This window comes from Acanthochromis polyacanthus, chromosome 11 (genome assembly GCF_021347895.1).
Source record: "Acanthochromis polyacanthus isolate Apoly-LR-REF ecotype Palm Island chromosome 11, KAUST_Apoly_ChrSc, whole genome shotgun sequence".
Taxonomy (NCBI): domain Eukaryota; kingdom Metazoa; phylum Chordata; class Actinopteri; family Pomacentridae; genus Acanthochromis; species Acanthochromis polyacanthus.
This window is the reverse complement of record NC_067123.1, coordinates 9,386,242-9,414,234: the sequence shown is the minus strand read 5'-3', so window position 1 is coordinate 9,414,234 and position 27,993 is coordinate 9,386,242. Positions and strand designations below refer to the sequence as shown.

General features: G+C 39.0%; 2 protein-coding genes across 4 annotated transcripts in view; both read right to left on the bottom strand.

Moving 5' to 3' along the window:
• Positions 1-20,368, bottom strand: part of LOC110964532 (class I histocompatibility antigen, F10 alpha chain-like) — a 70,454-nt gene extending 50,086 nt beyond the window's left edge. The window contains exons 1-4 of the mRNA XM_051956072.1: positions 20,243-20,368; positions 12,119-12,385; positions 1,440-1,718; positions 744-1,046 (exon numbers count right to left, since the gene is read on the bottom strand). Coding sequence (XP_051812032.1) covers positions 744-1,046; positions 1,440-1,718; positions 12,119-12,385; positions 20,243-20,294 — 901 coding nt within the window. The 5' untranslated portion in view covers positions 20,295-20,368. The remainder of the gene's footprint in view (positions 1-743; positions 1,047-1,439; positions 1,719-12,118; positions 12,386-20,242) is intronic.
• Positions 1-27,993, bottom strand: part of LOC110971776 (major histocompatibility complex class I-related gene protein-like) — a 153,096-nt gene that overhangs the window by 39,221 nt on the left and 85,882 nt on the right. The window lies entirely within an intron of this gene.

Genomic DNA, 27,993 nt, shown 5'->3' with positions numbered 1-27,993 from the left:
CTGGATGGTCACATTATGTTCATCAACACGACTTCTGTCTTTTGAGCATTTAAAGAAGATCACAAACTAGAGAGATTGGAAGTCTGTTTTAGTGAATATTCAGTTTGTTTTACCACAAACACAGTAGTGAAGCTTGTAACTGTTTGATTTTTTAAAAAATATTGGCCTGCTGAGAAGTGGTTTACAATATTGTACATAATTTTAAAAGGCTGCTACAAACTGTGATTTTACCTGAATGATGGAAAATCATGAATGAAGAATAAATTGCCACTGAGGTCTTAATGCTTTAACAAATAAATACTCTCTGTGTTACAAACACCATGTAAAGGTAAAATATCAGCATCAAATCTAAGTTGTTCACCGATCCGAATCACTTGTCAGCGGCAGTAATTTCAGCAAGCAAACATGAAAGCACTGATCAGAAACACCCACATTCACATCATAAAGATAAATTCATCCCATCAAAGACAATAGAAAGAATAACATCAGTTTTAAAGCAGCTGAGAAGAAGCAACAAACAAAGTAATGAAGAGTCAGAATCATATATCATGAATGAAGATGTTGGTCATAAATATGTGAGACTTTGAAGACAAAAGTACAGAGATATGTAGTGGTATATAAAAAGTTAATTTTAGAGAGCATTGTGGAACTGGCAAGAGAACAATATCTCTATGTAACCTTGCTACAGTTATCAGGTTATAAGCTGCAGTACATTGGAAGTATTCATCAGATTTCAATTATACCTTTATTGGTTCTGATCACTGATTTGTCCAGTTTGGTGATGATGTCGTCTTTGACACCAGACAGCTGAAACACACAGTCGTACTTCCTCCAGTCTTCAGCAGCGATTGATGAGATGTTCAGGTCAACACTCATCTGGAAGGTTCCATCATGGTTGGGGAGGATCTCTCCTTTGTCCACGTCCTCATGAAGCTCCTCTCCATCTTTCCTCCAGAACAAGTCGGCTCTGTCGGGGTAGAAACCTGTAGCGTGGCAGGAGACCGGAGAGGAGGAAGTCTTCTGGAGGAGAGACACTGAGGGAAGATCTGGAGAGAGAAGAGAAAGACAGCTCATAGTTTCTGTAGTAACTGAATACTAATATCAATAATTAAATTTAATGTAGTTTAAATAACAAGTGTAATTAAGAAAAGGGGGAGATGGTACAGAAGAGAAGAAAGACAGATGAAGAGACACGAGGAGGTGAAAGAAGGTTTGCAAAGCCGTGAAAAGAAAGTAAAATAGAAATAAAGAAATGAAGCAAGAAAATGAAGACAGAACAGAATTAGAGTATTGATAAACATGTAAGAGAATATAAAATATAAAACAAAGAGAAAAGGGAACTAAGTGTGACAGTGGGTTGTTCATTATGTCAAGGTACATAAGAATAAAAGCAAATGAACATTTTATCAGTGACAATAAATCAGGTCATGTGATTTTACCTTTTCTCATCAGAGAGCTCCTCCCATAGTTCACATACTTCTTCAGCCACTCAGGACAAATCTGGGTGTAGTAGTTCTTCAAGTCTGCTGTTTGAGTTTTGTTATGGTCCCACTTGTGTTTGGTGATGACAGCCTGTTGTTTTGGAGAAGTCCATGTCTCTGTCTTCAGGTCAAATGATAGCCAGTCTTCTCCATCATAACCATCTTGATAGTATCCATTAACCTCATTTGTCTCATCATCCCATTCACAGCCGTACATACGCTGGACAAGGTGAACACCTGAGAGATGCAAAGACTGCAGTAAATAAAGTGAGATTACAGCAGTCTTCTGTTAAGTTTTTATCACAGATTGACCACAAAGACACACTGATGAACACATTTCTAACCAGTTAATCTACATCTGCTGTTATTGGTTTCTTCCAGATAATCATCATGTGAACAGTGTGAACATCTCAGACTGAGACAGAATCTGCTGGGAAACATTAAGATCCAAACACTCCATTTCCTGTCTCCACCACAGACACACACTGCCTCCACTAACACACAGTTCATGTCCACTGTTGAAGGAGCTGGAGCTTCATGTGAGCTGCAGGAACAGACTCTCACACTGAGGTGGAGTCCTGAGCAGCAGACACAGATTAAAGCTGATCCTGGATTTAACATCACAGCCTCTGAAACTCTGCAGCCACTCCATCAGTCCAACAAAATCCTCATCCTGAGAGAAACTACAGACCAGACTGTCCTCAGGGTTTTCTACAAGCTTCCACTGAAGGACAGTTTCAGTGGCATTAGTCACTAGACTCCACCTGCTCAGCCAGAACAGAGAGTCCAGTTCAACAGAGTTACTGCAACGGGTCACAATGAACCAGAGACCAGCAGGACCAGTATGGAGACTGGGAGACAGTCTGAGAGTCCTGATCTAATGTTTAATCCTACAATATATTTAGGGTTGAAAGTAATTATTCTTTTAATTATCAACCACGTATTTCTTCTTGATAATTAAATCAATAAATAACAGTTAAATATAAACAAAAAGCAGGAAATTATTGTATTTAACAAAAGGAACCAGAAAATATTTGAGATTTGGTTTGATAAAAAAAAAACTTAAAAGATGATTATTTGTTGTCAGAGTTGTTGTGAATTACATTTCTATTGATAAACTGATTGATTAACTGACTTCTCACTTCTACATGGTTTGTGTTCATGATGGCATCAACACACTGTGGTCGGATAAATCTACTACATATATACACAATAAACTCACTGTGAATCACAACAGAACAGGTAATCTAATTTAATCTGTATTTTACTACATATTCAGGGCTGCAGCTCATGATTTGTGTCATCCCCAATTATATAAGGACAATTGTTTAATTAATCAATTCATTGTTTTCACTGTAAAATGTCAAGAAATCCTCAAAAATGCACTTTAAGCTCACAGAGTCTGGAGGAAAATCTTTTATTTACTGCTACTGTCTGGGTCTGGCCTGAATAGCAGTTTCTGGGCTCTGGATATTCAGCCCCAATTAATGACAAATATCCAAATATTCGTTCTGCTTCGTAACGTCCGACGGGGAGGAGGTGGGGAGGAGATACAGGATCCAGCAAATGTTTGACATTTCGTTTGATTAAAGATTTAAATGATGATCTGAGTGAAAATGTTTGTCTGTGAATTCTCTCTTGATCCGCAAATTTATTCATGAATCATTTCAGCACTAATCATGTTTATTATGGCACAGACACAGTGTGGTGAAATCAAGTTAATCTCATCCTATCTGTGCTTCAACTTCATTTTTATAACTGATGAACAAACTGTGATCAGCTCAGTTCATGTAATCTGGACTGTAGTTTATAGAGTTAAATTTGTCAGTTGATAAAAATATTTTTAAAATGATTGATCACAAAACATCCAACATGAACTGCAACACAATTTTACTATCATTTAAATAATACGACAAAGAGCTAAAATGTAAAATGCAGAGAAATGTGATTTCCATCTCAGATCACAGCTTGTATTGTCTGTCTGTTATTTTGTGTTTCTGATTTTTGCTTTGTGAGTCTCAGTTTGTCTTTGTGCTGTTAGCATTCAGCCAGCAGCCTCCGGAAAAGTAAGAATTCAAGTTATTTCCACTGTCAGTTTGTCTCTGATGTATTTATGAAACCTCACTGCTGATGACAGATCACTTTCTGTAAAGGTGAAGATTTTCCAACACATTGAAACACATCATTAGAAGAAAAAAGATTTAGCCTCTTCAGTTCAGAATACAAAAAAAAACTTTCTCTAAAATTAAAGTTCAGACATCTACAATTCTCTGGCATTTATCTAGCTAGCTTGTTAGTTCGTTTGTTAGCTACATCCACGCTGAACCGCTAAATCTAAAAATGCTCTTTAACAGTGTGTGTTTTCATGCTGTACTGGTGCAGATTTTCCAACACACCAAAACACGTAATTAGAAGAAAAAAATATGAAATAATTTTGTTCCTGTTCAGTTCAGAAAACAACCAAACAGTCTGATGTGGTTAAACCTCCCATCAGTCCTCTCCTGCTCTCCATCATCACATAGAACGTTGCTGAATTTTAACAAACACAGTTGAGCTGCTGTCACTCCATTATTTTTCTCTCTCTGTTATCAAACCAATGAGCTTAAACAGTGATTAGATTGTGGCTCATAAAGGTGACCTGCTAACCACACAGACTCTAACTCATGCGCTGTGGAGCTGAGACGTTTGTTAAATCACTGTTTTATCACCATCAAGTCGCCGCACAAACTCAACACAAACACAGCTTGATGACAACAGCTGCATTGTGGATCACAGAGAGGGTTAGAGGAGGCAGAAAGCTGCTGCACAGACACTGTTACTGGATTTACTGCATGTTTTAATACAATGTGGACAACGTGCAGGAAAAACTCTGCTCTCAGGAGGAGAAAACGCTGCTTTACTGAGGATGTAGTGTTTGTTTGAAGTGCTCAGTTTAACTGTCAGCAGACTCTAATGTAGTTTTACTTTTTGGCAGCGACTGGATCATGTAACTGACATGTTTTCTGCTTTTTACTGTGTTTAGTAACTAGGACTTACTTATGTCACCTGCTGGAGATCCTCCAACTATAACTGATCAATAAACACTAAAATATAAACTAATAATAATCATTGTCCTGTTATATTTGTGTGTCAATAAACAGGTTGATAAGAAACAATGTGGTTTTAATGAATGTACAGAATAACAGCAGTGTCTCAGCACAACAGAACAGGAGGTTTGATTTTCCTGCTTTACTCAGCATTTATGAGCCGCAAATCACTGTTTCTGTTCAATCACTTGTCTGACGGCACAAACAGAAAAATAATGAAATGAGATCAGTTACACAGAGAATGTGAACATTAAGACACAGAATAGGTGATGATGGAGAGCAGGAGAGGACTGAACAGATGTCAGAGCTCTCTCCTCACCCCATTCCTATCTGGCATCCCAAATACCCCATCCTATCTGTCTCCCTCCTTTTCTCTCCGTCTTCCTCTTTTTCTCTCCCTCTCTTGCTCTCCACTCCCTCTCTCTCTGCTCTCTCTCCTCAGCGCTTCACCTGAGTGGAGTGTGGCTTCACAGCTGCCACCACTCAGGTGATTAGCCTCACCACAGGTCCCAGACAGCTGCTGCTCATGTCCATGATTACACCAACTGCAATAAAGACTGGCTGAACCTTCCACACCCTGCCAGATTGTTAAATCAGACTCTGTAGTCAGTTTGCTCTCTCGCCACTCTGATTCTCAGAGATAAGCAATTCTAACATGTATTTCTGCTCTCTTCTCCATTAGAAGACCCAGCTGCCTGGAACCCTGTCAGATCTGCCAGTCTCCCCGAAATCCCTCCAAACCCCTCCTGGACTCCGTCGGCACCAAGCCATCCTCCTTGGGCCCCCTACTCAGCCGTTTCCTGGATCCTCCAGCCTCGGCCCATCTCTGGCCCCCACTGGCCCCTTTTCCCCTCTGGCGTACCCCCCCCCCCACGCGTCCGACGTTACCCACACCGCCCACGCCTGTCTACCCATTGGCTCCCCGCCCTCGTCTGTCTCCAGCTGCCAGGAACCCATTCACCACTACCGCCGCACTCAGGTCTCCTCTCACCTCCCTCCACTATTCACCTGCTGAAGCAATAAAAATCACTTCATTTCACCCAGCCTTGGTGGTGTGCTCTCTGCTTGGGTCTGACCTCCTAGATGCGTGACAACAGAGCTTTAACCAGATCAAACTAATCAACACATGCTGGCTGTCATCTACACTTTAACACATTTCTGAACTGAAAAGAAACAAGAAAATACTTCAACATTTATTCCACTGATTAGGTGTTTAGTTGGATTTCAGGTCTTTACCAAAATGGCATGAAAACACTAAAGTTAAAGTGTTCTCAGATGTAGCTGGTTAAATTTGAATAAAAGTGTCTGCTCATAAATGTCAGTAACTCAGAGTTCTGGAGACACAGTGACATGTTTTCCAGAAGGTTCTGTAATGTCAGCAGAAAGGTTTCATTTATCAGTGATGAAAACCGATTGTGGAAATAAGTGGAGTTTCTCCTGTTAGTGGCTGCTGCAGGATGAATGCTAACAGGTCAGAGGTCTGTGGAAACTTCAGTTTATCAGACCAATAGAAGAGCAGCAGAGAGAAACCCTGCCCCTCAAATATCTATCCTTTTACTGTTGATGACAAAAGTCAGAAAACTAAAAAGTGTAAATGAAAATCTCACAACCCAAAAGAAAGAAAATACAAGATGTGATCATAGATGCAAATGTTATAAAATACTATCTCTTTGTGATTCACACAGTAGGTCTTTGTCATATTTGTGAAAGTTCTGTAAATCTGTAAACTTGATTTGCATTTTAAGTTTGATCAACTGTTTTGTGTTTCTTTTAATGTATAAATATAACATCATAGCAGTTCTTCGAAATATTTAATATTCTAGTCTCTATTTAGGTCCAATTTTCTGATTGTTTACAGTGTAGTATTTTAGAAAACGGAGAAAATCCCAATCAACCTCTTAGAACCCAGAGTAAAATCTTAATTTTTCTTATTTTATCAAATTTTAACAATATTTAATTTAAATTATACAAAAAATAAGAAGAGCAGTAAATTCTTCAGAGGAATTAGTGCAAGGTAATGTTTCATGTTCCATTATCCTCTGTGAGGCACTTTGTGTTACTGTACTGTATGAAAAGTGCCATATAAATAAAGTTGATTTGATTTGATTTCACTGAAAGGCAAATGATAATATTATGGTCAAAATTCTTGTCAAATCGTTGATAAACTGATTCGTTGACTAATTGTCTGAGAATTGTACCTGTTCGTTAGTGCATCAGCTATGGAGTTAGAACAGTCTCATAATTCACAAATGCACACAGAAGAATTCACAAATGTAAACTGCAATCCACAAATGCACACAGAAGAATTCACACATGTGAACTGGGATTCACAAATGTAAACTGCAATCCACAAATAAATTAAGAAAGTTCACAAATGTATTTCTGCATTCACAAACTGCTTTTGTGTGTGAATCTTTTTTGAGACTGCTCTGCCGTCAGCTCGATCCACAAATGCATTTTTTTCAACACGGAAGTTTCTGTAGCCAATCAGATGTCTCCCTCCTTTCAGCCAATCACAAAAACTCACCCCACGTGGGGGTGGGTGTACTGTTCAGCCAATCATATGCACGCGTCCGCAATCAAAAACAATAACCCGTTAAATATGACGAGAAATACAGAGCATATTGGACGCGCATCGCGAGGTGCATTTCCTTGAAAACGACCGATTCGTGGATTATATACCGACTTCAAGACATGTTTTGGACAAAATAGTTTACTGGCTTGTGTCATCTGGATGTCCAAGGTTGGATTATGGCCGTTTTTTGTGGAATATTTTCATCTGTGTGTAATAATGAACCCGGAAATGTGAGTCGCGCTGTGTACGTTGAAGCCGTGTATAGAGAACGGATGGATGAATATTCATTGTTTGTCGGACAAATGTGTTTATATTATCCGCTGTGGTAATCACATCTGAAAGTGGTTTATACCGGCGGATTCATGAGAATCTAAGCTTTCCATCGGCGTATAATGTTTATATAATCGCGTTTGCAGTCTTCGGACATTCTTTAAATTCCTATGCAAATTAGTAAGTGTACCGCCGGCGGTACACTGAAGTTTAACGGGTTAAAAATGCTCGAGTTTGCGCTGCAAACTCCCAGCGCAAACTATATACTCCCAGTCCCGCTTGACTTCTCGCTCAGCTTTTGCCTCCAGCATAAGCCCCGCCCACAAAAAACGTCACAATGTTTGTAAACAAATAAAGGGTCTATTGTCCCCATCAGACGCCATGGTCTCTCCGACGGGCAGCTTCACTCTTCAGCCCAATGACACGGTGAAGTATAACGCTGTGCGGACGCGTTCATATGATTGGCTGAACAGTACACCCACCCCCACGTGGAGTGAGTTTTTGTGATTGGCTGAAAGGAGGGAGACATCTGATTGGCTACAGAAACTTCCGTGTTGAAAAAAATGCATTTGTGGATCGAGCTGACGGCAGAGCAGTCTCAAAAAGATTCACACACAAAAGCAGTTTGTGAATGCAGAAATACATTTGTGAACTTTCTTAATTTATTTGTGGATTGCAGTTTACATTTGTGAATCCCAGTTCACATGTGTGAATTCTTCTGTGTGCATTTGTGGATTGCAGTTTACATTTGTGAATTCTTCTGTGTGCATTTGTGAATTATGAGACTGTTCTAACTCCATAATCAGCAGGCAAGTAAAGTCGATTTAATCCAATCTGTGTATTTGCTTTGAGAGGGTCAAGCTTGTCAGTACAGTTTAATTCTGTGATCTTTAAGATACGTTTTCCAAGTCCTCCTGTCACTGAGGTTAATTAAAACACTGTTTCTACTCTCATATGAAGACCAACAGAAGCAGCACATCTCACATTTACAGTCCTGCTCCACAGTTTAAGAAACCAGAAACTAATGTTATCATTTTTACTCTGTGTTGTAAATCAGTTCAGTAGAGTTATTCTGACCTAATCCAGTGGAGTTTATGAATAAATAACGTCAGTTCTTTACTGAGGGATGAACAGACACACTATCAATGTATTATAGCCACATAAATTAGCCTCTGATTTAGTAATGAGTGTTTTAAAGTGACAGTTACAATACAGTGTGTGTGTGTTTCATACTTTGGAACAAATTAGAATAAAAAAATAAAAAACTATTTAATGAAAGAAGTAGGAATTGTAGACATATGGAGGGAAAATAATCAGACAAGTCGTGAATGCACTCATTACTCGGGAGCACATAATGTTTACTCCAGAATAGACTTGTTCTTGATGTTTAAAAATGATGCGTTTCACCTGGTAAATTGTCACATTGGTACATGTACGCTCTCAGACCATAGTCCTGTATATCTGTCCCTTGATCTTAATGGTAAAGTCAAATCTACTCTTTGGAAATTAAATGCTGGTATACTGAATGACAAAGAAATTAAGAATAAATGACAGTTTGAAATTCAGTCCTGTCTAGAATACAATGATAATCAGGAGGTTTCTTCAGTCATATTACGGGATGCTCTAAAGGCAGTGCTCCGGGGGAAAATTATTGCAATTTCGTCTACGATAAAGAAGCGCAGAAAACAAAAATTATTAGATCTTGAGAATAAACTTAAAAAATTACAAAAAGAACACTGTTTCTTCACAAGAGTCAATAAAATTAGAAATGCTTGCAGTAAAGAAAGCGATAGATGAAACAAACATACAGGATACTCAAAAAAAGTTACTTTTCACCAAACAACAATATTACAATACTGGTGGGAAAGCATTAAAACTATTGTCATACAGATTAAGGAAACAGCAAGCAGAGAGAACAATTTTTAAGATTAAACATCCCGAAACAAACCAAATTGAAACTAAGCCAGGAAAAATACAACAGTGTTTCAAAGAATACTACCAAAAATGATATACTCAACGACAATTAAGAAGTACAAATGAAACTGATACCTTCTGATCTTCATTAAATTTACCTAAAATCTCAAATGATCAGAACAAGAAACTAACATCCAAAATAACTAAGGAAGAAATTGTATCAGCAATTAAGAGATTAAAAAATGGAAAGGCCCCAGGTGCAGACGGATTTAATTCTGAATGGTACAAGATTATGCAGGATAAGTTGGTACCAACATTAGTGAAAACTTTTAACTGTATACTTGAAACTAAAACTATCCCTCCCTCCTGGAGAGAGGCTATTATCTCTATAATTCCCAAAGAGAATAAGGATAAACTTGACTGTGGAAACTATCGACCGGTGAGTGTACTCAATATCGACTATAAATTATTTACTTCCATATTGTGTAAACGTTTAGAGGTCATTTTACCTGAACTTATCAATAAAGACCAGACAGGTTTTATTAGACAAAGACAGGCGCAGGACAATATTAGAAAGGTGCTTTTGATCATGAAACATGTCAGGCAACATAATTTGAAAACTCTTTTAATAGGTTTAGACGCAGAAAAAGCGTTCGATTCAGTACAATGGGAATTCTTATATAAAGTATTGGCCGCATTTGGCTTTCACTCGGACATAATACGGACATTCTCCGCACTGTACAGCAAACCCATTGCGAGGATTAAAATAAACGGGGACCTATCCAAACCAATTTCTTTAGAAAGAGGAACCCGCCAAGGCTGTGGAGCATCAGCTTTACTTTGTTCTTTATTTATCGAGCCCCAAGCTCAATGGTTGAGGCAGAGTACAGAAATTAAGGGTGTTACTTTAAAATCAGGGGAGCAAAGATTGGCTCTATTCGCGGATGACATATTAATATTTCTGACGGACCCCACCCAGTCGCTTCCCAAATTAATGAAAATATTGGATGAATATGGCTCTTTTTCAGGGTATAAAATCAATATCACCAAAACTCAGGTTTTAAAGTTTAATTACAATCCACCTACAAAAATTAAAAGTACATACAAATGGAAATGGGATGCCAATAGTATTAAATATTTGGGAACTGTACTGACAAAAGATCCATGTGAAATGTTTCAGGCCAATTACGGGCCTCTAATTTCAAAAATAAGATCAGATTTACAAAGATGGAATAATGTCCCTTTTTTGGGTCTACATTCTCAGGTAGAATCAATTAGAATGAGTATCCTCCCTTGTTTCCTTTACCTCTTTCAATGCCTCCCAATTCAGATAGTCCAAAAACATTTTGATGAGTGGGACAGACTACTGGCAAAATATATTTGGCAAAATAAAAGAGCAAGGATAAAATATCAGACATTGCAATTGACAAAAGAGAAAGGGGGAATAAGCCTTCCCTGGCTTCGGGAATATTATTACGCTGCACAAATTAGACCTTTAATTGGATTGTGTTCACCCACTTATTTGGCAGGATGGAAAGATGTTGAAGGGACTGTTATAAAGGACATACCAATAATGGCATTGTTAGCTGACAAAAAACTGCAAACTAATGCCAGCTTTACGAATGACCCTATGTATGAATCTCTCTTGAACTCGTGGAATAGAGTTATGCAAATTTGTAACTTGGAAAATCTGTCCTGAATCCTCAGGTGGTGTGTGTATGACTCTGACTTCAAGCCAAATGCACTTGACAAAAGATTTAAAAGTTGGGTCTCAAAGGGACTTACTAACTATTATTCTTTTGTCCACAAGGGGCCGTTTATGAGTTTTGAATTCCTACAAAACAAATTTGGATTAGGCCAGGGTGATTTCTATAGATACTTACAGGTTAGACACTATTTTGATCAGAATATAAAAACATCATGGGATGAAGGTAACTTGAGGTTCTTCCAGACTTTTCTAACATTAATTACAACATTTCCTCAAAAGAAATAATATCTAAAGTATATAAAGCCATTCAACAAGGTAAACAGGCCAATACGGACTACATTAAGAGAAGATGGGAAAAGGAAGGAAACATTGAAATTTCAAGTGAAAGTTGGACGAACTTATGTAGACTGCAATGGGTCACTACAGGTTCCAACACGTGGCGAGAGTTTTGTTGGAAGAACCTTACTAGGTTTTTTACTACACCTATTCAAAAGAGACATCAGGGTTGTGGTGATCTCTGTTGGAGATCCTGTGGGTCCTCAGGGGCTAATCATTTCCATATTTTTTGGGATTGTCCGGTCATAACACTTTATTGGACACAGGTATGTGAGCATATTAATCATGTTTTTGGTAGTAAAATACCCTGTAACTTTGAAAATGTGTATTTGGGCAATGTGAATGTAATAGACTGGAGAAAGAAGGAAGAAATGTTGCTTGGGATACTATTGGCAGCAAGTAAGAAAGCTGTAACAAGGAAATGGTTAAAACCAGACCCGCCGACAATTGAAGACTGGATTAGCACAATTCAAGAAATCTATACCATGGAAAAGCTTTCTTTTACCCTCAGGACTCAAAGGGACAGGTTCTATACTATCTGGTCAAAGTGGACTGAGTATGTGAAGCCCATAAGGTCGGACTTTCAGTAAATATGTAAAGGTGTGGAAATAATATGTAAGTGTGTGGTGACCATATTTTTGTAAAGGTAATCCTCCCATACATGTTCAGTTCAAAAATGTTAAAAATAAAAATAAATAAATAAATAAATAAATAAATCTGTCACAAATATAGTAAAACATAAACAAACCTCCAGTTTGGTTGAAGCGCTGTTTTACTGTTTCAATGTTGGCTTTAAAGGTCTGCTGACGAACCACACATCTTTCAGTGCTGCTCTTCCAGTACTGTGGATCCTCTGCTTTGGCTTCTTTCACCCAGTCCTGCTTCAGTACGTTTCTGTTGGTGTTGCTGTCACAATGAGTAATCTGAACATCGTCAATAAAACCAACAGACACAAACTCTGGGAAGTTGGGGATTCCTGAAGACCCAGTGTAGAAATACTTCATAGAGTGAGTCACTGTAAGAGAAGGATAATGTTTCAGAATTACAACTTTGTAAATCATTGATTATTTTATTTTGCTGAACATGGCACCAAAGAGAACTACAATACTTTACAGACACCATAAGAATGTCATGCAGTCTGTAGATAAACACAAAAACTGATGTCCAGTTTAGAGTATTTAACATTTTTGAATTTTCTGACTCAAATAATATACTTTTCTGAAAACAAATATTAATCATCCAAATACTTGATACTCTAGTATCCAGTTAGGGTGACATTTATTAGTAGTTAATAGTTAACATTCGTCATGATTGCTTGAGAAAGAAATCACCAAACTCGGTCAAAATAATACATGATTTTAATATTCTGTTGTATATTCAACAAGTTATAATCTATGTGATTATATCCTGTCCCATTAAGTGTATGTCTAATACTAAGGTTATGACGACTGGGTTTGCTCTTCCTGAGGTTTTTAACAACAAGGTATGTTTACATAACTTCTAATACAACAGTCATGATTACTACCACTAAAATACCAACTTAACAATGATAATGTGTTTTTCATCTGTTTAGTTTGGAACATTTGCAGTTAACTTCTTTTTTTATACAAGAAACATGGCTGTAAGCGCACCATGTGTGTACAAAAAATTCTTTCAGAGGGTCCATTTTCTCATGTGTATATATATACACACACACACACACACACACACACACATATACACACATATTAGTGCTGCCAAATGATTAAAAAGTTTAATCATACTAATCACACCGTTGCTCTGGATTAATTTCGATTAATCACGATTACATATCATTAATTTTCAATCTGTATTAATCGCATTTTATTATGCATGAGCAAACAGATTCAAGAAAGAACAGAATATATTTGCATTTAGACTTAACATGTTTATTGAACACCTGTGCTTTGGTGAAAAGAAAACTCCTTCCAGTAAATTGTGCATATTACTGTATGTTGGTCGACTGTTCCATCTTTGGGGGTTTGTTTGTGTTCAAAAAGAGGGCCAACATGCTGTTTAGCACAAGGGTATTCAACTGAAAGTCAAAGAAGTCCAGTCAGAGAAAATGTATTAAAGCAAAAGTCCAGAAAATCTTAATGTCTAACTTGAATTAGTGTGATATATGTAGTGCTGGATCCAAATATCGAAATATTCGGTTGTGATGGTGGTATCCGAATATTTATTTTGAGATCTGAATATTTGAATCCCCATTTATTTATCTCCGTTTATTTAGCATCTGCATGTTGTGACAGCTCCAAGGCCTCAGGACCTGTTCCTATTCAACTGGTTGCTAGGAGCTGAGAGAGTGGCTAATTGGCCATAATAGCTGACACCTTGGTAGACTGCTCACCTGATGGCTGACACCTGGGTTGGCTCCTATATAAACTGGTGTTTTAGCTGGCAATGTGGCTCATCTTCCATTTCCTCTTGGTTTCCCTATGATCTGGTTCGGCTGGTTTGTTTTGAGCTGTTTTGTTCTCTCGTACACATGGTCACACATCCATTCACTGCACACACTATTGATGTCCTGACTTCACATGTAACTCAGTTTCTTTAATAAATTTAATTTAACTTTAATTTGTCTTGAGTCATCTCCATCTTTTGTCCTTCCTTTGAACCAATAACTGACTGTCAAATCAAGTAAATTCAGTACGGTTCAAAAACATTTTGACAACATTTATTAAATAACTCTTGATATAACTGTACATCCTAAAATAAAGTGTAGAATTTGAAAAAAAATAATGACTGAAAAACCTGGACCAACTTATATGCATCTTTAACAATACCTAAATCTCAAAAGATTTAAACAGTTGAACATTTTTACATTTTTTTTTCACTTGTATCACTCCCCTTATATCCCTGCTGCTTGATGGGAGAACTGAGCTGCCAGTATTTTGAATCATGGTAAATAGTAAATGGTCTGTATTTATATAGTGCTTTACTATACCTGCAAGGTACCCAAAGCGCTTTTTACAAGATATGTCACATTCACCCATTCACACACACATTCACACACTGAGTGGTGTCAGGGTCGTTCTTAAATACATCTGGAGCATATTGGTGAGTCTGGAACCATATTTAGTTTGGATTATATTCATAGTTAAGAAGCTGGCTTATAGCTGTATATTGATCCAAATATAGTCAACATGTGCAGGATGACTTTCCTCTCAGTGTTGATTTGTTTATTACTCTGCCAAGGAACACAGTGGAGTTATGTGACGATCAGTGTACGTTTGTCTGTGAGTCTGTGAATCTGTCTGTCCTGTGCAACATTACTCTAAAACGGACATATGGATTTTGATGAAATTTTCAGGGAAGGTCAGAAATGAGACAAGGACCACTTCATTAGATTTTGGCAGTGATGCAGCTTACAGTCTGGATCCACGGATTTGTTAAGGATTTTCCATTGCAAGATATAGTGGCCAGCACGGCGTCGCCGTAATCATGACATGTGAATGCTCTTTCAGTTACCTGCATCAATTCACTCGATCCGATGCATATTTAGGTGACGCAATTCGGCATCTGTACTACACAACGTATGCATGCACAACACATGCCTGTGCTCATACAAGGCATGTTTTTTTTTTTATTTAGTTTGTGGGTCGATCTATATTAAATGGCCAGATTCTATGTTGATGTGATTTTTGAATACACAAATTAAGGAAAAAACAGTCTTGGCAGAGCACTGCACTCTCGAGTGCTTTTCTTGCTTTTGTCTGTACTCTCGTCTGTCCCCCACCTGTTTTCTGAACTCAGCTGCGATGTTTAGGCTGGAATGCAGAGACCAATTCATTGACTGAGTATTGTCACATGGGATGGCTGAACTTGTACGTAATTGGTCTGTTGTTTCCTGAGCTGATAAACTAATGCCTTAACCCTCTGGTCTCTATGGTGGCCATTTGTGTCCACTTCGCTTTCCTTTTTTTTGACCATTTCAGTAGGGCTGCAACTAACGACGCGTCGACGAATTGTCTGAGCACGATACGTCATCAAAAGCGGAAGTGAGCGTGCAACGCAACAGAAATCACCGTCTGACCGGAGCGCGGAACACAGATGGGTGCTTATGGCGGAGACGGCCCAAACAATGGAGGTCTTCAGCATGTGTTTATGCAACGAAGAGAAGCGAGATGAGCCGAAGAACACGGCGGGATGAGTCGAAGTGGGCCGAAGGGAAGAGACGAGCTCCGAATATTTTCGTCTGGGGGGGGGGGGGGGGGGGGGGGCTATTCGGATACCAAAATTAATATCCGGATACCGCCGTAGCCAACGAATATTCGAATATTCGGGTCCAACCCTACTGACCACTAGCGCTCTTCTAAAAACTCCTGGATATCTCAGTATACAATGCCTCTGTCCTGTGGAACTCTGTCCATCCTGAGTGGGAGTCCTCTAAAACCTACCAATGCAGAGTGTTCCTGGAAGAGCTGGGGCACATGCTGGTGTCCCCAGAAACTGCAAGATGGCCTTGTCCTCCACGCTCAAAAGCCATTGCTACCATTGTTGCTGAGATACAGCAGTCCGAATCAGATCGTGACCCACAGGCCACCAGCAAAATGAGGAGAAGGTGTGAACTGTGCACCTTCAGAAGAACAGCATCCACTTGCTCCAGCTGTAGAAAATGTGTCTTCAAAGACCACTCTATTGTGGTTTGCACATCCTGCCGCTGTTGAGCATGCACACACACATGCATGCACGTACACACACACACACACACACACACACACACACACACACACTCATTGAAACACACTATTTAACGTTCACACACACACACACACCCTACTTTAGTTCTCTTGTTCTCTATCAAAGTCCATGTTGTTGTTCAAAGTAATCAAGTCCCGTGCTTTATTTCTCAAATCAAATTTAAAGGATTAAAATTCTGAAGCTAAATGAAATTTTGAATTTTACGGTCAGGACTGATTCTAAATTTAAAACTTAACTGTTGAAAGTAGAAAATAATATTAATATGTGGTATTTTTTTTTACAGCATTTTGTAAAAACAGGGGGTGGCCATTTTTGGCCACGAACATGCTGAGTGGGAGTTTTTCTTCGTTTTTTGTCACTGCACAAAAAAATTAATGATCCATAAAAACCATTGATACTCGTAATTATTGACAAACATTTAGCTTCAATTATGATTGGAAAAATAACCAGGCAGCATGTATTATTTTTATTTAAAAAAGTGATTTTGTGCTTTTCTTCCTTTATAAATCATGAGCATTATGTTTAATTACAGGCATTTAAAGGGTTAAAATTCTGAATTTGAATGAAATTTTAGTTTTCATGGACAGAACTGGGGCCTCATTTATAAAACATTGCGTAGGATTCATACTAAAGTTTGCATACGCCGAAAATACGAAACGGGCGTATGCCCTTTGCCCCTGATTTATAAAACTTTGCGTAAGCACAGCTGCATGCAATTTCTTGATAAATCACACACCAGTTGGAAGATTGCACAGGTGGATCCACCTCACATTCCACCCACAACACACCCACATTTTACCATGAATGGTCAATGCAAAGTAACTCATGAATGTATCTGTATATAAATAAGCTGCGGGATCCACGGCATTTCACGCAGCGCCGGCCGGCAGTCTTTTCACTGCTGTGCGTCAGGATGAATGAATCATGTGTAACCCAGGCCACCCTGCCACTAAATTTGTTATGATCATGTCCGATGTACAAATAATTTCTAAACTGATTGAATGTACATTTTTTGGTTCACATAGACAAATTCATCTTCACTCGGGGGTTGTGGTGTGAAGCATGTGTGCCTGCGTGCCTGTACAGGGCTGATTAATGGTTGGACGCTCATACCATTCGGCCGCATATGGATAAATAAACAAAATTCTTTACTTTTTTTTGCCTTTTTACTGTGATAGTTGCAGTGAAGAGTGACAGGAAATGAGGAGAAGAGTAGGGGGAAGACATGCATAAAAGTGCCGCGGGCAGGAATCGAACCCAGATCACTGCGTCGGAGACCACCCCTGCAAATGGGTCTTCTGCTTTCCCCGATGAGCCAAACCGGCACCAGGTGATCAGTAAACAAAATTATTTAATAAAGATCACCGCACCGGCCCCAGATGTGGACCAACCCTTCGGTCAAACGACCGAATGAAATAACGTTCAATCCGCCTCTGTTAATATATGAACATCGTTCTGCAAATACAGTATCAGGCCAAACGGCGCACTATGGGAGATGCCAGTGTTTACAAACAGTGACGTCACGAAGTCACGTGATTACCGCGCTGGTTGGCAAAAGGAACCAGAGGAACAATGGCTGATGCGAACTATCCTTCCGTGAAATTGTCCGATTATGCTCAATCCTTATCACCTGAGGCCCGACAAATATACGTGAGTAAGCTGAGATATCAGGGAAACAGTACAACCTTGCCAGATCCCTACAATTTGAAGACTGGGTGGGTTGACGATCCTTCATTCTGGCCGGACATTTCCTTCACCGACATTTATATTTACTTGATTGACACCGCTGAGCAGTTCACCCACCCAAAAATATATAATTATGAATTAAAAATAATATATCTTCTGTTAATCTTCAACAAGATGTCAAAGAAACGTCAAGAAGTTGCTGTATTTTTTGTCTGCAGTATGGCTTCTATGCAACAGTAACAGACCCACAGCATTGGTGATCGAAAAGAGGACAATTCTAAAAAAAACGATCGCTAGACGCATACAGAAACAAATATGGTTACAAATAGGAGGCTGCTGGCTTAAGGAGATGTTATTGAATATACTTCATTCGACTTTAGTATACTTTCATCGCCTAAAAAGTGATCAGTAACACATGATAACACTGAACCAAACCGAAAGTGTAGAGATCGCTTCACGCGAAGGATGCGACACTAAATCAATATCTTTTGGTAAATAAGCTCAAAGTTGGACATACTAAACATGCTAAACTGTTGAATAGTTTACCTGAAGAAAAGTGGGAGCCACAAACACGATCTCTGCTGCTTACTGGGGTACAATTTTTCCTGTTGATGGCTGAAGCCACTGCCATCTTCTCTCTCCTGAAATCGGTATTCGGTGAAATTCCAAGCCTGATCCCTTCTCAAAATGCTTCGTACAGCCAACAACTACACATGCTATTACCATTGTGGTAAATACATGTGCAATTTCATTCATGAAAAGCGATAACTTTACGTATTTGTTTCAAACCCGATACCGTTCTCGTAGCAAGCCGTTATGTTACTGCCGGTTCTTGCCAACCAGTAGCAGTCTTGTACCACGTGACTATAGCAAATGACGACACGCTGGCATCTCCCATATGAACATCTACAACAATGAGGGTTTATGATTATCCGGCTCTACAAGTCTAATATGTGATAACAATAAAGGTTTGAGATCAATCTAGTTTCAATTCACCACTTCACCCTCCGGCACTGCCGTTCCCTCTGTCTCCAAAATGTGCTTAAGCAAGCGTTAAAGTTGGCGCACCGGTGCGCACATTCTCACGCCAAGTTTGTTTTAGAAATCACAACGTACACAGCGTACGCCACTTTCTACGCAAAGTTTGTGATTTACGCCCTGTTTTATGCGTAAGGAAGCATCAAGAATCAAGGTTGGCGCACTGGTGCGCACATTCTCACGCCAAGTTTGTTTTTATAAATCACAACCTTTGCGTAGAAAGTGGCGTACGCCACTTTCTAGCCCTGTTTTGTGCGTACGCAAGCTTTATAAATGAGTCCCCTGATCTGTCTAGGGTGTCCCCTGCCTTCGCCCGAGTCAGCTGAGATAGGCTCCAGCACCCCCCGCGACATTAGTGAGGATAAAGTGGTGTATAGAGAATGGATGGATGGACAGAACTGATGCAAATTTTAAAAAATCAAGTTGGTGAAAGTGGAAAAATATTTTAATATATAGTAATTTTAAAGCATTTTGAGAATGCAAACAGGGGGTGGCCATTTTTGGCCACGAACAAGCTGAGTGTGAGTTTTTTAGTTTTTTGGTCACTGTACAAAAAATTTATGATGCATAAAAATCATTGACACTGCTCATCAGGTAGCATGTATTGTTTGGTTAAAAAATGTGATTTTATGCCTTTCTCCCCTTTTAGATCATTGGCATTATGTGATCTAAAAGGCATTTAAAGGGTTATAATTCTGAATTTGAATGAAATTTTGGTTTTCATGATAAGAACTGATTCAAATTTGAATAATTAAGCTGATAAAAGTAGACTTTTTTAAAAAAAATTAATTTTTAAGCATTTTGAGAATGCAAACGGGGTGGCCATTTTTGACCACGAACACACTGAGTGTGAGTTTTATGTAATTTGCTCTCTCTGCTCAAAAATAATAATGCATCATAATCAGTGTTGCTGTTAATCAATTACATATCTCAGACTGTGCGATTAATACTAATAAAACACTGGAAAAGCTGCGCTAGTGAAATAGAAGGATCCATCAAATGCGTTGCTAGAGACTTTTCAGGGATATTGAGTCATTCTGCGCTGCAGATGCATTAATTGCATTAAAAATTATAATCTGATTAACCATGACGATGGATTAATCCACGTTAACGTACTAATTTCGTCAGACCTATAAAATATGTACACACACACGTTTTGTTTATGTGCGTGTGTGTGTTGTGAGTTGGACTTTGGTGCTGCATAATTTTTTTTGCACTTTCGCCAGACACTGCTAGGACCATTTCGTTCTTAGAAAGGAGCGAAAAAATACACTATTGTGATATCAATAAATGAAGAACATCCTATAAGTTCCATAAAATAAATATTCACAGACAAGCAAAGAGCCTTAAATTCATATTTCGATAAAGGCACGAAGCTTTTTTTAGTGACCCGATTTAAATAAAAATAAAAACAGAAATAACTTACCTGCCGTCACTCCGCCTATTCCCAAGAGGAACATTAAAACGAGGATCTTCATTTTCTTCTGTTTGAGCTAAATCTTTATATCTATGAGTAACTGAGAGCCTGGCCACATAAAAACCCTGCGTCCTGACTGACTGTCAGAGTTGAAATGAGGAGAAAACATGGAGGGTGTTAACGTTCTCCATCTGAACCAATGAGAATTCATTCTGGGCCTAAGCGTCACTTAAATCCGGGTTAAACTCATCAACTGAAGTTATGAACGAAAGTGAAAGTGGAATCTGCTTATTTTAGCCAATTTGATGGAAGAGCTGTGGATTTCATTTGGAAGTTCTTCATGTTATAGTTGATGACAACAGTATTTAATCTTCTGCTGCTTAGACTGTTCAAAGTGATTTATATTCGAATGTGATATGATGTGCAGAAATTTATGAATTTTCTGGGAGGTCACGAAACTACAGTAGTACAGATTCATGCTGAAGGTTGTGTGATGAACTAATATCTTACTCTTTTGTCCTGTTATTTATGACTTTACTATAATTTAAAACAGTTCTGATACAAAATATCGAAGTGTGGTTTTACGGCTGTGGGCTGCACAGTGCAGTGGTTAGCACTTTGGATTTGCAGCAAGAAGATCCCTGGTTCAAATCCCAGCCTGACCCTGGGATCTTTCTGCATGGAGTTTGCGTGTTCTCCCTGTGCATGCATGGGTTTTCTCCAGGCACTCCGGCTTCCTCCCACAGTCCAAAAATATGCTGAGGTTAATGGAGTACTCTAAATTGCCTGTAGGTGTGAATGTGAGTGTCATTGTTTGTCTGTATATGTAGCCCTGTGACAGACTGGCGACCTGTCCAGGGTGTCCCCTGCCTTCACCCGAGTCAGCTGGGATAGACTCCAGCACCCCCCGCGACCCTAGTGAGGATAAAGCGGTATATAGAGAATGGATGGATGGATGGATTCACTGCTGTTCAGTGAGTTTCTGTGGTGAGCTGCTCCCTCTAGTGGTTCAAACCTCCAGATCCTCAGAGTGAACTATGGAGGACCAAAAGAGTCAATTAGGAGCTTGCTTTAAATGGATCTGAGTGTATAATTTTGTCATTAAATGAGATTTTGGGAATCATTTTATATTCTTACATTTGTATCTTGTGTGGCTGTGTTAGAATACATACGTTTCTACTATACTTAAATATATTTTGTACTGTTCATTTAGTTAATTACAGCCTTAACATTGCTCCTGGTATCAGATCTACTAGCAGGACTCACAATATGATAATAAAACATAAGAGTGTCGTCATGTAAAGCAGAAACAGTTGGAGCTTCTTAAACAGCAGCAGCAGATCAGTTCTGTCAAATAAAATGCTGCTGATCTGACTGAATGCTGAAAACTGTTTGACTGAAGAGAAACTCAACACTATGGGAGGCCCCTTGAGAAATAAATCATACTTGCTTTTACATTCACCATCAAACTCTCACACATATCTTTGTATAGTCTCTTACATTCACTATCTAACCCTCTTACATTTACTATCAAACTCTTGTACTTACTATCATACTCTCGTACTCTCACACATACATTAGTATACTCTCTGACATTTACTATTGTGGTATCTGATCTGTTACATGTATTAACTAATAAGTTAGTAGTATAGAATCTGTTTTGTTTGTTCTAGTATTTGATATGAGTTGCTTGTTATATGTAGTGTCTGCTCAGGTGTCTCTGACCACAGATGGAATCTGCATTACATTCAACCCATGCCATGGGAAAGTGTTCTCCTGTTTACAGAGCCCTGCTGGAGGTGTTTTTATGAGGGTTCTTCGGTCCAAAATACTGATTTAGGGATTCTTCAGCTGTTGTAGACATGGGGGGTTTGTTTGGGGATGCTCTCTGCTTTCCCCATATGGTAGGCAATAAAGAACCATTTGTTTTGACCCCTCCTATATGTTGAAAACCTATAAAAGTGATCGCTGGCTATTGTCCAGCAAGGAGGATTCAATTGGCCGGCTCCTTCCAGGCAGGTTCTGTCTGTACTGATGCTGCTCTTTCTTTTAATAAAATACTTTTAAAGAAGGTCAGTGTCACGGACATTTTCTCCTTCACCTGCACATCATGGACACCAGAGAGAGAAACAACGACAAATTTGGCGTCACGAACAGGATCAGAGGCGGTGTTCTTCGACAGCCGGCAGCCCCTTGGTCGCTTTTCTCCGTCCTGATACGACGTCGGGTGAGCTGGTTCTCACTTTATTTGGGATGCTGATGTGCTCATGGGTGCTGTGGCTGATGCGCTGCACTGTCAAGAATTCAGTGCGCTGGTGTCCTGTGGTGCATGGGTGTTTGGAGCGATGTTCGGTCTAAATTGGGGTTTATTGCGCATAAAAATTGTGGGGAATAGAATAGAGTAGATAGAAAAAGTTGGGATAAGAGAATAAAAGTTGAAGAAAGAGAAATAGATGTTAGAGTGAAATGGTTAAATGTAGAATAGCAGAACAAGTAACAATGGAGCAAGCTAAAAGACCATGCAAGTGTAACAGGACAGGCCTGAATCTTGTTAACGGTAAGACATGAGGGAGTTAGACGCTTTATGTGAACGTTGGCTGAGTGGTCAAAATTGGCGTTTAAAAATAAAAGAGGATAGAGTAGATTTACCTTTGGGGCCCAAAGGTCAATTGGCGAACTAAAAATAGAGAAGAAGGGATGACATGAGAAGAGAATAAGAGGCCTAAAGGAAAATAAAGGAAATAGGATAATATAGAGGAATGGAAAGCCGCAAATCTGGATTAAAAGCCCTCTTAGACGCAGTTTAGTATACTGGCCGAAAACCTATTATATGTGAGCACATGTAGTAGGTCAGTTCCATAAAAAGAGAAAGGGAACTGGGGGTGTAGATTTACTTTAGTCATAGATAAAGCACTTTAAAGTTCCGGCCGTAGACGTATGGTTTCCTAAAGTAGCTTTTGACTGAGTTATTTATGCTCCATGGTAGTGTAGCAAGACTGCAAAGGCCCTGGAATTCCTGAGCTGATCAAAACTCAGATAAGCTGTCTCTCTCTCCAGCACTGACCAACACCCATCTCTATAGGAGGATTGAGACATTTGTATTTCTGTAGGTTTTCATTCACAGAAGGATGGAGCTCCTGTGAACATTTAAACCCCTGGAATAACTTCTTCTTTTTAAAAGACAATGACTTTCAATTATATGCTATGGACGTTTGTTTAATGAACTTTCATGCTAAAATCCCTTTTCAGCTTTAGGAGACCCTCAGTCGGAGACGTCTCTGCATTCCACAGATCAGATAACAAGTCGTAAAACTTTATGGCAGAAGGCTGGAGTCACCCTCTCTCTCTCTTTGACTGAAACAAAGAGACTGGAACTGAACTTAAACAAAAACACTTGCCAAATTAATATTTCTATATGCATTTGGTTTTTCCAGATTTACCACAGTTACTCACAGTGTTTCATCTATGACATATTTGAAGATCATATTTGCATGTCTGATAGAAGTCGATTTATTAATTTGTGATGTTAATCATTTCTTCCCCAGGATACTATGATTTTGGAATGAATTCCAGAATTAACCTCTGAATTTCCTCTCTATTTAGGTTGAATGATGACCATTGTATTTACCTGTTACCAAATCTCTGACTTGTTGTTATATTTTCACTGTGATACATATTTTTAATGTCATAAACATATAGTTATGAATGAAATGATTCACATAATATGAACATATGTAATAATCTACACATTTAGGAACATGCCTGTCTCTTTCACACAACTGAATATGGTGGGATAGACAGATCGTGTTTTGCGCGTTTAATATCATATTTTAATCCATTCTGGACTCCTCTTTCTTCTCTACTTTGTGAGAACAAAGAGATTCCAAATTCCACCAGACTCGCGCCTAAAAGTTCTCTCTCTCCGCCCAGGTCCTCCCCTTAGCTGGACCCACAGATAAAGTCAGCCGTAGCCCACATCACCCTCTCTCTTGCCTCTTACGTACCTTACCCTCTCTTCCTCATCTGGCCCTGAGAGGCCCACCAAAGTCTCTCTCATTTTTCTCTATCTAAAGCGCGTTTTTTTCTATCTTTGAAATTCCCTCACCATCTAAGTTTGTTAACTATTTATCTTTTAACATTTTTGTAACTTAAGGAGACATTTTGCTCGTTATTCGTTTAATCTGAAGAACCGATTCAGAACCAGCATTTATTTTTCTTAATTTTGACCGTTTTTCATCAACACCCATTTTTCTTGGCTAAAGCCTGAGAACCATCATTTTTAAGCCAAGCAACACTCAGCTGAGACCTGTCGAACCAGGTCCATGTGCACAGAACCGATCAACCCGCAGCAGGACATCTAGGCCACCACAACGACGACGCACCGTTCCGAACCCGCAGGTCCAGACCGTGTGCATAATCTGAAGGCCTCACACGTCCCAGCCCCATGACGGTTCACTTCAATAACTCCAGCTGAGTTTGCTCTGATTCCATTCTATGGGTGATGTACTAACCGCTTGGTCATTTAATTCATTTAATCAATTTATTCTTTTACAAATCATTAGAATTCTTAATCCAAATTACCGGTTACCTCGTCAGGTTAGCTCTGGCTAATCCTCACCATATTTCCTTCTCTCTCACACATACTTCCACATCCCTCACACATGCACACATCACACACACACACACACACACACACACACACACACACACACACACACACACACACACACACACACACACACACACACACACACACACACCATATCTACCTTGTACATAGTTCACTTGTCATTATTTTCATAGAATAGTTAATAAATATCTCATTATAGACCAAATTACAGTCTTGTGTTTCTTTGTGTAGAATGTGGTCAATTTAAACGAGGATTCAAGACTTTTTGATATGAGATTGATCAAAATTTTTATGAATATTAATTTTTTTATTAATATTAATGTTTTCCCTAGAGATCTAGGGTGGTGCCCCAATTATTAATAACGAGAGCAATAAATCATAACGTAGTACCGCTACAGTAGCACAAATTTAGGTAGTAAGGAAAAAGATGTGATAAAGAGAAAAGAGAAGAAGAGAAAAGGTGCGGCTGAAAGCATGCATCTTAGGATATGTGTGAATGATTTGACTCTGGAGTCGGATGCTGATTGTGTGTTTGGGTGATGTTGAATAGGCCTATGTGTTTTATTTTGTGGATTTGTTTGGGTTGAATGGTTGCATTTAATTTGAATAATTTTTTGTGCCGGCGGTTGCGTCTGTGTCTCTGCAGCTCTGTCTCAGCTCCGTCTGTCTGCGTCTGTCTGCGTGTGCGTGTGCTGTTGGTATGTGAGAGGCTGATGAGCTGTAATGTATGAATGAAATATGTCAGTTTTTGTTGAAAACATATATATATATAGGTTGAGCTTTCATAATTCAAAGGAGAGACATTTTTGATATCGAAGACGTATAAGCTTTTGTCTGCTAAACTTTATGAGCCCCACTGAGGACTTTTTGCAAATTTGGTAATAAAATGAAATGAATGAGCCTTATAAAGGACTTTTGTAAATTGATAATACATATGAGCCTCATGGTGGACGTTTCTGTACTTGATATGAGCATATGAGCCTTTGCTGAGTCCGAGACCAGCGAGGACATTCTGTTTGCAATAATCATAGATAAAATATCTTAGAGGAAACACACACAGGGAAAGAAAACCTCAATAAAGTTTTCAGGGTTAGATGTTGTGTGTTGATAATGCGGATGGCAGTGGTGGATGGATTGGTTGTTGACTGGTGTGAAATCTTTCATTCTGAATTTGAGTTTAAAAGTTTTAAATGAGGGGAAGCGAGGTTTAGCCTATCTTTAATTGAGTGTTGCTAGTGGTTTTTGTATGTTAAATGTTCTGTGTGTCTGTGTGTGTGTGGTGCTGCAGCTGAGTCCGGAAGGCTGTAGTATGCAACTGATATATATATATATAGAATAGAATTCTTATTAAATAAATATAGAGAGGCTGTGATTGGTTATAGAAGAGTTGTTGACATGTGAGGAGAGTTTGCCACCTCAGTGTTGATACCAATGATCCCTTCTGCAGGGGGACGTTTATGATTTTGTAAGACCTTATGAGCCTTATAAGAGAACTATTTAGTTGATAATATGTTTGAGCCTTATAGAGGATGTATATACATCTGAGAATTATATTTGAGCCTTTGTGGAGTCTGAGGAGGAGGAGAGACCAGTGAGGATATTCTGTGTGCATGTGCATGCATACATACTTGATGATTAATAGTAACAGAGGAAGAAATTTTCGGATGAAGTTTGTTAGAATTGGGGAAAATAGAGTCTGATTTATATAGGGGTTAGTAGATTGGCTGATTGATTGGTGTTCAGTTTCTCTCTGTCTGTTGTTTATTTCTGCATGTGTGTGTGACTGCATTGGAGGAGACTGTGAATAACCAATGTGGAGTCTTATTGAGAATGATGATGCAGAAGAGGGGTTGAAGACTTATTACTCTGGTAATGAGGTGCTTTTTGCATGAGGTTAATTTGATTTTTAGAGGTAGTTGAGGTTGGATGGTCTCACTCTGAGGTCCAGTACAGACTGGAAGTGGTGGAGACTTAAGAGGAGGAGCCATGGTGATAAGTGTCTGAGTGTGTGAGAGAGAAGGAGAAACAGCAGGATGTTATTCAACTATCAATAGATTTACATACATACTCCTTTGATTCTTGATTCACAATGTATTTAATGTAAAATTAAGTATGGTTAATTTAGAATCCATGAGGAATAAGAAATCTGTTTAGTAGTTGTCTTCACAGAGACTCTTAAGAGAAGACATTTGTTGGGAACAATTAAAATGATTTAAATGTTGACAAATATATGCAAATTGCAAGGAGTTGTTTTTGGTTTCATGAAACATTAACCTTGTGTTTGTTTTCTTTGTGTATCGTCTGTCCAACTATGGTGTGAGCATTGAGGAGGAGACTGAGATGATGGAATGCTTCTGAATTCCAATCCCCCAAAGAACTGATGAGAGGACAGCTGATGGTGCTCTACAGCCTGAGGTTGTGGATGACAACAAGTGTGGCTTCAACGTCATCAAGGCTAGTGTGCTTTTATCCACAAACTCTTGCATTTACTCATGTGCACACACCTACTTATTTCTGATACTGGTGACATATGTTTAGTCTGTTTTTACAGAAATACCAGGGGCCTATCATGATGTTTCTTTTACAACCTGACTCAGATAGTTTTTAGTTTGGAGTTAAGAAAACACATGGGTGTACACGTAGAGGGGATGTTTCACTGATTTGGGAAGAAGCTTGACAAGAGACTGAGCATCTGAGGCATTTAATTGATTTAGATGATGATTAAACATTTGTAGAGAGGTTAATTTGGCTTAAATACTGTTGAGAGTTGTGGCTTTGATGCTGTGGAGTGTATAATGGGAAAGATGGATTGCGAAGTTAAGAGAAGGATTGCAGAAAGTGAAGAAAGAGGGTCCAGGAGAGGATGAGAGTGAGGATGGAGACAGTGATGGAGATTGAGGAAGTGAGAGACAGTGGGATTTAAGGGAAGTTGAGAATAGGAAAGGAAGGGCATCAGAGAGGATGTGCCCAGTGACTGTCAGGAGAGAATCTGGAATACAGGTCTTGGCAGAATACAGAGATGTCAGACATTATTGAAAAGTTGCCATCCCTTCAAAATGGAGCATGTCCATGCATTTTGAAGCTGGAGAGGTTTTGGTGGGAATGCAACCTGCCATGAGAGACATCAAGC